Source organism: Passer domesticus, chromosome 3 (assembly GCF_036417665.1).
Source record: "Passer domesticus isolate bPasDom1 chromosome 3, bPasDom1.hap1, whole genome shotgun sequence".
Lineage (NCBI taxonomy): Eukaryota > Metazoa > Chordata > Aves > Passeriformes > Passeridae > Passer > Passer domesticus.
The window spans coordinates 52,525,526-52,536,477 of NC_087476.1; the positions used below are offsets into that span (position 1 = coordinate 52,525,526).

At 36.3% G+C, this 10,952-nt stretch overlaps 1 protein-coding gene across 1 annotated transcript in view; it reads left to right on the plus strand.

The window, feature by feature from the left end:
* The window catches only part of RNF217 (ring finger protein 217), a 63,884-nt gene extending 54,333 nt beyond the window's left edge, over positions 1-9,551 (plus strand). The window contains exon 6 of the mRNA XM_064413064.1: positions 91-9,551. Within this exon, the coding sequence (XP_064269134.1) occupies positions 91-164 (74 nt within the window). The 3' untranslated portion in view covers positions 165-9,551. The remainder of the gene's footprint in view (positions 1-90) is intronic.
* The last annotated feature ends 1,401 nt before the right edge of the window (positions 9,552-10,952 follow it).

Consider the following 10,952-nt stretch of genomic DNA (forward strand, 5'->3'; position numbering starts at 1 on the left):
CATCTGAATATATATATCTAAAGAACATAACACATGCACAAAAGATTGCATTTAATGATGTGTTTTTTTCACGTTTCCTTCTTTTGGCAGGTTTATTTGTGTTTCCTATCTATTGCCTTTGTAAAAAGCAGAGGAAAAGGTCACGGACAGGTATGCCCTGGTGAGGATGGACATTACTCGCCTGAACTGAGCTGGTCCTGCAAGGGCTATCCGTGTTTTGTGCAACAGAGCAATACAGTGCTGGTTACAGCATCAAAGCCACCGCCCTGGAAGAAGGATGGGGGCTCTCCTGCCATCTTCCCTCAGCTGAAAACACTACTGCAGACCAGAAAGCCTCTTTGCTCTGGAGCACTCTCAACAAGATGAGCCCCCTGACTGCTGCTTTTTAAATGTCTTTGGTTTTGTTTTTTTTAGTTATTACTTTGGAGGGGTTTTTTTGAGTCTAAGTTTCTGAACCAGACAATCCAAGTCTGTATTGTAGCCACAACTCTACTACCGATTTGGCCTGTGAAGAAAGCATTTAACTGCTAACATGTGCTCATTTAACTTCAGTGTCGGCCTTTAAGGTGGAAATGCTTAGAAGTGTTTGGACTCTTACTGTATACTGAGCATACTACTTTTGGTATTAAAAACTACTTCTGTAAATAACTTCCATCACACAGCATTCTGTTCAGCATACCGAAACCCCATCACATGCCAGAGCACGACAGCTGGTTATCTTCTGAGTCCTCCTGCTAGTGGAGTGCACATTGCCACCGCCAAACTGCAGTGCCTCAGAGGGAAATACCCTTAGTACTGAAGCGCCATGATACTTAAGAATATGGTAATCGGTTTCACTTCAATAATTTATTTATGACAGTCTATTAATATTAATGGCAGAGGGTGTGACAAGATTTCTTACAACAGGACTTCATTTTTAAATTCTCACAGTGCAGAAATAATCTGAAGGGTTTAGATAACAAGATGTGTCAGTGGCCTAATCTGTCCCAAGATATCCCTGAAATGTGTGTTCAGGGAAGCTGGAAACCTGCTCTTTTTATTCTGACCTGAAATATGATACACGTTACACACTACCTGTGTGAGGATTGACTTGATGAAATTTTATAGCCTAAATAGCACATTTTGTTTGTTTGTTCCCTTGAGTAGACTACTACTACATGAGTCTTGGAATATCCACTGATGTCTTACAAGGAAAATCTGTGAATCCAGGGTAAGGGAAGTGATCATAAATTCTTAGGAGACCACTTCATTCTTATTTTCTGCTTCCAGTGTTTCTCTTCCTGACGCATGACAGTTCTGAAGAGAATAGCTATCTTTGCTCTTTTTTCCTTAAGTTCAACTGTTTGCTACCAAGCCTCTTTCTCAGTGCATCACAACACAAGCAATGTAATTCAGCATAAGGAGTCAATTACTGAGAATTTTTACGCTTTTAATTTTAATCCAAACCTATCATACAAATATAACTTAAAAAACTAGAATAAAGTTGTTTAGACAGAACACTGAAACAATAAAGAAAGGAGCTGAATTAAAAAAATATCTACTTCATACTGTAGAAATACAAGCTAATCATAAAGAAAAGATTAGATTTGTACTGTGAAGGTACTTCTTTTCAGTTTGTGTGTTTGAAGATACACATATATTTATATATATATAGGTTTCTGTATATATGGGGAAAGGGGAAGCAGGAAGAGGGGAAATGTTCTTAAGAGTCTACTGACTTCAAAATTTAGGCTTGCAAAAAACATATCATTTAAGAGGATGTACTTTGTACCACTTCCTTTGAAAATTTTTGTTAAATCTGAATCCAGTTGTAATTTTTAATAGTGTTCTGCCCCGCCAACATAATACTGTTACAAGATACTTTGACTTCGAAGCCTCAGTGGAAGAAGCTGTTAACTTTTGTTTACCTGGAAACACAAATATCAGTTTACCATAGTTGAATAGTGTGCTTGTTTTCTATCAGCTTCTGGTTTTGTTTTCTTGCATTCTTTTTCTTCAAGCACACCATAGTAGTCAATAACTATTTAATAATTTCCATTTGAGTTTAAGGGCAAGTTTACCCTATTATCCTAATAGTAGATATAGTACCTTTCAATGATTTGAAAATTAAGAAGGGAGGCAGTGGTATTTATGAATAAAATTCAATGCCTATTGTCAATGCAAATTCACCTGTTATTTAGACTTACTTTCTTCTGAGACACATCAGTTTTCTTTTTGTGTTCTGTCTGAAATTTGAAGCTGCCTTAAAATTGGTCTTGGTTTTGAGTGTGTTTTCTGAGGCTATACATATCAGTTGTCTTTGGCTTACTCAGGGATTTTTATTCCTCTCTTTAAATGTCAAATAATGAAGATATTTTTGTATTATTTAGAAAAACCTTCAGACCTCAGAAAGCAAGATATCTATAGATAGATTTGGGTTTGCAATGCAGTCTATAACTTGGTGTCAAACTATTCCACTTGAGAATATTTTAGTACTTGAGATTATCTGTACTTAACTACGCAGTGGATTAATTTCCTTTCTTTTCCTGGTTCTGTATAAATGTGAGAGATATTCTTATAGTCTTTGTAGCTGTTTTCACTCTGCCATGTTTGCCTTTTTCAGTTTTTAACTAGAGTTCAGTAAGATCTGAAACTAAGATGCTAGAATAAAGAACATAAAAGGGAAGATAATAGATCTGCACTTACTTCTATTCAGAAAGTATGTCCTTGTGGACGGAGAAAAGGAACATACAACTCAGCTCCTACATTATCATTTCATCTAGGCCATTTTGATTTTCAGGACAGATTAAATCAAAGGGAAATGGTTCTTCATTTTCTATACAGAGCAGAAAGAGACATCTTTGACCTTGTAAAGATGAGTGAGTCTGATTGTGCTTTTTCTGCAGAGAAAAAAAAGGAATTACAATAATTTTTGCAATTAATAATTTTGCAATTGCAAGGAATTAAAATAATTTGTTCTGTAGAACGGGATAAATGTTCAAGAACCAGGCAGAATAAGGATATGGAAGTCTTCTTCCATCTGTATGAAAATACTCCCACTTGAAAAGTACTTAAATACAAGTTTTATCAATATTATGTAATATAACCTACTAAAGCTTGAGAAGTAACTCAGTACAAAGCTTCATTTGGTTAAACGTTGGCTTTTAAGCAACTCATCACAGCAAACATTACATGCATCAAAGCCATGTCATTTGTTTTAAAAACATTAATTTATTCTTTTGAAAGAAACTGAATGAACTTTATAAGGAGAATTATGTAAATGTATTGTGATTTTTTGTAGCTAAAGGAACCATTGGGCTGTTCTACTCCATGTTTATTAGCAGAAAACTTCATCAGGCAGCTATATTAACCTGCTAAGGCAGATTCCACACTACTGTATGCTGATCATCATGGTCATTGTATTTGCTTTCACGGCAGTTGATATTTAAGATTATTTATCTTTGTTGCAAGGATGTTGCTCATCAGTGCCTGTGTTCAGACTAGGAAATGCTTAAACTGTTCTACACTAGCCTTCTGTTCCAAGCTTGCTGGGGCTGGATTTGCCTGTGTGCTCAGTCCTGCGTGCAGGCACGCAGTCAGAGCTGGGGCTCTCCCCATCCTGTGCCATGGCTGTGTTCCCCATCCTGCTCCTGCTGGGAGGGCTGGCTGGACACATTACCTGCCAGGAGCTGCTCTCCCTTTCTCCACAATGGGAATTTAGTTGTATTTCAGTAGTGGGGTCAAGTCCCAGAGCTACTCAGCCATATCAGCAGCAGGATCATTTTGTGTCCTGTGGCATCTGAAAGCACAATTTAGGTATATGTACAGTTTATCCAGGAGCTTGTGACTAGCAAGTAATTGTGCTTTTCCTTATGTAAGTCTATTAGCTAGTGAGAGTAAAAAGCTTGAGTGGGAATACAAGCAAGAAGCAGAAAAACACTTCCAAGTAGCTTTGTGCTGAGCTGACCCATCAGGCTTAGTTCTGTACAAAAAAGTCAGTGAGTCTTTAGTTCTCACCACCTCTATAATAAACAGCATATTCCTACCTGTTCAGTGTCATTAAAGTACAGTGCACTTTGAGTGATCTATTATCTTCCTTTAAGGCAGTGCAAATGTGTAACAGAAGATTTTGTGTTTGGTTTTGATGCTCCTAATGCTGACTTAGTAACTCTTCCTGGTGTGTTAAGAGTTTTTTGTAATTTACACCTATTTATTAATTATAAAAATTTTTCTTTATTAAAAATATTAATTTGCAGGGACTACTGCCAATTTTAACTAGAAAGCATTTTGGATCACTGTCAGGTATTCATTTTAGCCATGAGGATTTTTGCTCTTCCAAAGACTGTCCAAAGTTTGTGTGATGTTAAATGGTGTGTAGGTGGGGCAGTAATTCTCCCAGAGGATACAAATCCACTAGTGATGGAATGGTTTCTTACGCCAGTTAGATTTGAGAAACTGGTTAATATTTAGTGGCCAAATAGATTGCCATACAAATTCTTGGTTGGTTCGTTAGTTGTTTGGTTTGGTTGTTTTTTTTTTATTCAATTGTGTTATTTTGTTTCTTGAGCAAACAAACGTTACATCATAATTTTTGGTATGCTAATTGTGCAGGTTCAAGTTGTGGATAAGAACCACAGATTGCTGTTACTGTTATAATCTATATTAGATCTCTGCTGATGGAAAGAATCCTACATGAGGAAACTATTAGGTAATTTCTTACTTTCTTTTAAGCCTTATAGTTGCAGTGAGTTAGCTTCATTCCTGACATCAGTCACAGCCCCATTAAACCAGAGAAAACTATTTTTATGCCAGTGTGGAATTTAGTTACAAATACTTTTATAAAAACATCTGAAAGCATATTGATAGCCATGGAAAACCTGTTTCACTTCTTAAGAAGTGCGAACTACTATGGAGCCACTCCTCTCATTGCAGAACAATTCATTGTGTTTAGTAAGCACAGGAAAGGGAAGGAGTTGGGAAGAATTTCCCAACAACATTCTCATTAGAGCAGATTGTCAGGAGAGGGTTCACTAGCTTTTAATATAATAAAGAAACCTTAATGATTTGAGTCACTAATAAAATTAGAAACAACACCCAAAGACAACATTAAATAAATTTCTTCAAATTCACTTTCTTTAATGTAACAAATAGTAGCACACTGTAAGAAAGGAATTGCAGCTGTTCAGTATTTTTAGGACTTAACACACAAACTCGAGGGTGCACAACATCTAAAAAGTTATGTTGCTGATGTATTTGGTAGTTTATCTTGCTACTGTTACATGAAAACAGCTGAGCCTTGGTTCAATTAAAAGACAGTGTTGTCGTTGTTACAGCTTGAGTACTTAACACTCCAAAACATTTTTGTAATAAAACTAACAAATGCAGTTGCTTGCAGACTGAAACTTCCTCACTGATTCTTCCTTACCTTCCTGTGCATAAGAGTTCAGGAACCATATGTTCTCTCTGCAGTAAGGAACAGACTGCACATATTAGGCAATCACTGACGCTTCTCTTCTCTTGGCCTAATAGTGAAATGCCATAAGGTAGGGAAATGAAAACTGATCTTAGAGTGCATGCTCTGATTTCAAAGTTAAAAATGTGTAATAAGCTTTAATTACTCCATAGCAAAAAATAAATACATATATTTTGAAACATAATTCCAGCTGTTAATTTATAAATCTATCTGTATAACACAATAGGTATAATAGTGATTTCTTTATGAAAATATGGATATTGGGCAAAATGAAACCTTTTTTGGTGCTTATTTGGCTTATCAAAACATGAAAAATTATCTGAAGTGTTTGGATAGATTAAAGTCAGAAGAGAAGCCTATTGTGTAAAAATATTTGTTTAGCATTAATGTGAATTTTGCACATATCTTAAACGCAATTGCACGCTAACCCCATTCAGTGTTCACCTTGTTGAAAATTTGTCAGACTGAAAACAGTATTTTTGAAATTTTTAATTTACTGTCACAGAGCATGATGTTACTAACACAATGCCACATTTACCTCATTTTTAGAAGGAAATAATTTACAGAATTCAGAGAAGCTGTTCAGGTGTTTTAAACCCATCCTGTAAAACTATGATGCAGTCAGAAAACATCTTCATGCCTTATGCAAGCTCTGGGTGAGCAGATGGATTCAGTCTTTAGTCATGGACTATGTTTTTGCATTAAAAATGCACTCTTAAGAGTTTTTCATATCAATTTGCATCCTGCTGTTTTGTGTCCAGAAATTACAAGGACAGGGATAGATTTATGTTTCACTGTTTACCGTCTAACAATAAATTGTTTACCATGTTTCCATTCTTATACACTTTATTTGTATGCGCTCCTTCTCGTTCTAAATTTCATCATTTGAAACTAACTCATGAAAATGGTTGATGATCAAATTGGACCTGTAAAATGTGATCTCATAAGAAGCTGCTTTGTTAATGCTTTGCTGAGATATAAGCAAAATATTAATTTTGTTGTATTTACATTACTTAAAAGCAAGATGCTGAAATCTGTTTTTCTTCAGGGCTTTTAATTTTGAATTTTTAAAAAATTACTTAAACAGCACAGTTATCTTTGTTACATAACTAACCATCTGAGTACACGATAACATTTTTGGGTATTTGTTAATTCTTGTCACTATGGTAGAGATGAGAATAGTGTTGAAAAAAAGAAAAAATTATCTCTGAGGAGTACAAGCTGAATTTAATTCCATGACAGTTCAATGAGAAGTCTTCCCTTGCCCCCATCTCTTGTTTTGTGTATTTTAGGGTGAAGGGTTCCCTTTAAAATAGGCTTAATTTGAATGGCAAGAGGTGAGGGTTGTGAGATAATAGATCACACCCTTTTTAGTGTACAGGCTTCTGGCACAACTAGGGTGCTGGCCAAACACTGTGGATTCATTAAGAAAGCAATTTCTAGTTCTGCATTTGGGCAGCATACAAGCTAGATGCATCAGTGATGGGAACTTTTTGTAGTATATTTATGGGATGACTAAGAACTTGTAAAAACTGGAAGAAGGCAATGCCCATTAAAGCAACACTTGAATTCCAGTATTTAGTGTTTTGTATAATGAGGGATTTAAAATGTGTAAGTGCCTTATTGCGTGAAACAAATGAAAGGTGTTCATACCCCTGAACAGAGCAATGTGGGAATTCCTGTTCTGTGGACTCCTACAGTTACACTAAGCCAAAGTAATGAGTTTTGGTTTGTTGAGAAAGTTGACAAATGTTAAATTAGGGAAGAAGTTAGTCTATCATAAAAGTAATCTGGCATGCTTATTTTAATTCTGATGATCTCATTCCTGTGGCTTTTTTAACTTGCTCTTTGCCTCCATCCCTTCCCCTGACTCCCATCTTCCTTCAGACTTCTGCAGAAATGCATCTTAAGTTGTTAGAGTAAGTCTGGCTCCTCCAACATAAGAAGCCATGAGTTTTCCACCACTGAAGAAATGCAGCCTGTTGGAGAGGAGAATTGAGCACAGCCTGTTGTGGCTGCACCTGCCAGCTCAGGGGCTCACTAGTGCCTTGTTCACACTGATTGTTGGAGGTGGAAGCAGCAAGGAATATGGCAGATGGAGGTGCACTGCAACTAGGCTGGGGCTTAAAGCAGGTTGAGAGTATTTCAGTGTTATCCAGCTGGAGCTAACATATCCTGTTAATATAAATTGGTAACTCCTCTGGGGTGGGTATCATGGTGGACAAAACCAGCAATCAAGATGGTGGCGCAGCTCTGGAATCTCTGCCCAGCCCTTCACGGCAGGGTGGGAGGTGTGATTTGGAAAAGTATTACTCACTTTGCCATCTTCTGATAGCTTCGAAATGGGTGTTGTGGGGTTTATTTCTTCTTACTTCGTTTTCCAGAAGACATTGGAATTTTCCCCTTTAGGTTCTAAACTTACTAAAGGATCTGTTTGTTCTTTCTAGTATTTATGCCACTGTTGTCCATCTATTATTGAAGTTAGGAATAAGCTACTTTTCTAAAACTACCTTGAATTTCATGAATTTATGGGAGCAATTACCTGTCAAAAAAAAAAGAAGTATAAAAGGTAATTATCAGAAGGAAATTGAGTTAATGGGGGATTAGAAGAAAAATTATGCTTAGAAGGTCTTATTTTTTATAGATTCATGATCACAAGATGGTTTTAATATGTTCCATTTCCTCCACTGAGAATTTGTAAAGGAAAGCAGGAGAAATTAAGATTAATATCCCTTTGAACCTCTTATTTTCTTGAAACTCTTGAGTTTTTCAGAACTGTAGGAGGGGCTTTTTTTCCGCCCTGGAGTTACTAATTGGTAATATAGCTTTCACATACTGTGAACACTACTGTGACTGTTTAGTCAGGATTCAGCTTGCATATCTAAAGGTTTTGGTGATAGGGATTTTGATTTAGAGCCATACTGCGATCAAATTATAAGTGAATTATTACATGTCTTAATGACTTCTATTTCAGCATTATCTCAAAATTTTAAAATTTGATCCTTCTATATAATCCATTAAATAGAAGATGCCATATGTCAAAATACTCCATCAACCTTATGAGTTACTGTTTATTTTTACTAGTTATTTTCTTAAATGAATGTTTTTCTCTCCTAGAACCAGCATTCACGCAACCAAAATGCTGATAAGATTTTCCCATTATCTTTGTCTTGCATTTAGCTACAACTGTATTTTCTGTTGCCTAGTATTGCAACAGTGGTCTTCATGCTGTAATAACTTGATAAAATATTCAGTAGTCTTGGGCAATATTTTACAAATAATTCATCTTCAAGTTGGTATTTTAAATGTATACCAATAATCACTGTTGAGTGTGCTACCTATGTGGCTGCTTTAGTTCATGTCAATGTTTTGTAAGAATTATTTCTTGCTACCCTCTTCAGAGTGCCTTTTCATTTAGGAGGTCTAGAATGATGGTTCATTGAAGTCTTCTGTTGAATCTACCATAGTAATGTCTGATCTTTAAACTTGTCCTGATGAATGTATAACTAAAATCTTGTTCTTTAAAAAGCTATAGTAGACACAGGTTGTAAATGCACATGTACATGCATGGATACAAGGGAAGGTATTCTGCCAATGTTTGTCCTGCTGGACAGGACCTTTCGAAAGTAAGTGAATTTTTTAACAGTTTTATTTTCAAAATGTTACCTCACTAGTATTCAGTAGTAGATGTGTCTCTGTATTGCTTCACTTTGCTAAATACAATCACTGTAGGCAGTTTAATTTTTAAAAGACTCTGCGATGAATCTGGTGTTCATATGAGACTGAATTTCGTAAGACAGAACTTACGGTACTTTGTTTCCTTTAAAGGCATTCCTTTCACTTATACTGACATCCCAAGCCCCTGTTAGCAACAGACTGAAAAAGTGCTTCCCCATGATGAAATGGAAGAATGTAAAGTCGCATTTCAATGCACTCCACCCATCTTAGAATCAATATTCAGAAATGGGGGCGGGGGGCAGTGGATTTGGTTAATTGTGGGGAGACATACATTGTAGAGTTCATTCACTTGCACACAAGGGGTTTTACAATGTCCTCTAGTAATGTCTACCTAATAAAGTTTTGAAAAAGAAAAATTAAATTGCCTGAATGTTTAACTCTTTCTTTAAGCAATTCTATGTGTGAAGGATAGTTGACAATCTCCAAGGAGTCTTGCTTAAATCTGTAATCCTTTTCATGATATTTATGTAATCTTTTTTTAAAAATCACACTAAATAATTTAAACTTCAGAATCTTTGTGTTCTCAAACCCTGTATTAGATTCATTTCACACTTTAGCTGCTGTAACACTGAAAATGAAAGCAGGGGTAAAAAGCCAGTTTACTATGGTGAATATTTTAATATAAAATACTCTCTGTCATGTGGTGTCATCTCTGGCTACTGCTTTCACTTCTAAAAGCATCCTAATGTGCAACACAGAATTTTACCTTCTCATGAAATGTTAAAATGTTAGCTTAAAATAACCCAACGCAAAATGAGGAGAAAATTGCTGGAATCTAATTTTCCCATTCCCTTTTTATGACTACTTCGTAAAGATTTACCACTTTCAAAGGGTTTCAGAGAAAGCAGTCTGTAGCTGTAAACTTGAAATTGGTTACCCATTACCTGAAGCAGTTGCCTCTTTTCTCTGGAAAGGAACTGTGTTCAGTTTCCTCACTAGGTGAGCTGTCAATATTGATGGAATGTGTTTTCTGATGTATTGGGGATTTTTGCACATTTGTGAACAGGCATACAAGGTATTGCCATTACCTACACTTTGTTTCTGTAGGAAATAAAGCTGAAAACCAATTCCCTGCTGAGAAATACTCAGCAAAAATCTTGAGGCCTATGCTTTGTCCCTCTGGTGGAGAAAAAAAACCTTTCAGCCCTCTCCCCAGGCCCCTCCAAAAAAGTCAAGATTTGCAACAAAATGTCAAGGACATCATAGCAGAGGTTCCTTATCTGCAGGAATTCTGCAGTGTGCAGCAATGGAAGGACAGTCTGCAGACCAAAGAAACTGATAGCCCTAGAGCTGAAACTGAAGTTAAACTAACTTCTCACTTGCATTCTTAAACTGTTTGTCAAAAGACAGACAGCAGACCTTGATTATAAGCATGGTATTTCCCCAAGTAAATAGGACTAATGTGTTCCACAGAGATTACAGATACAGAGTTTTAATAGTTTTAATCTTTAGATGCTCCCCTTCAGCTGATTGATGTGTGCTTTTGAGGGTTTTCATGATTTGCTTAATAGTTTGGCTTGAGCAGTGAAATGAATCACTGTGGGGTATGTGAAATACTGAATTAGAATTAGCAGCCATGTAAACCTGTTATGCTTCTAAAAGTTCAATACAGTTTTATGAAGGAATCCTGTCTTATCAACCACAAAGTTTATTGGCAGGTCAGCAACTTCCATAATTCCTTGCAGTAGTCTCAAATTAAACCTAGACGTGAGCTGAGAAGGAGGATCTCGCATGGACAAGGTGGGTGTACTATGGTCAGAAC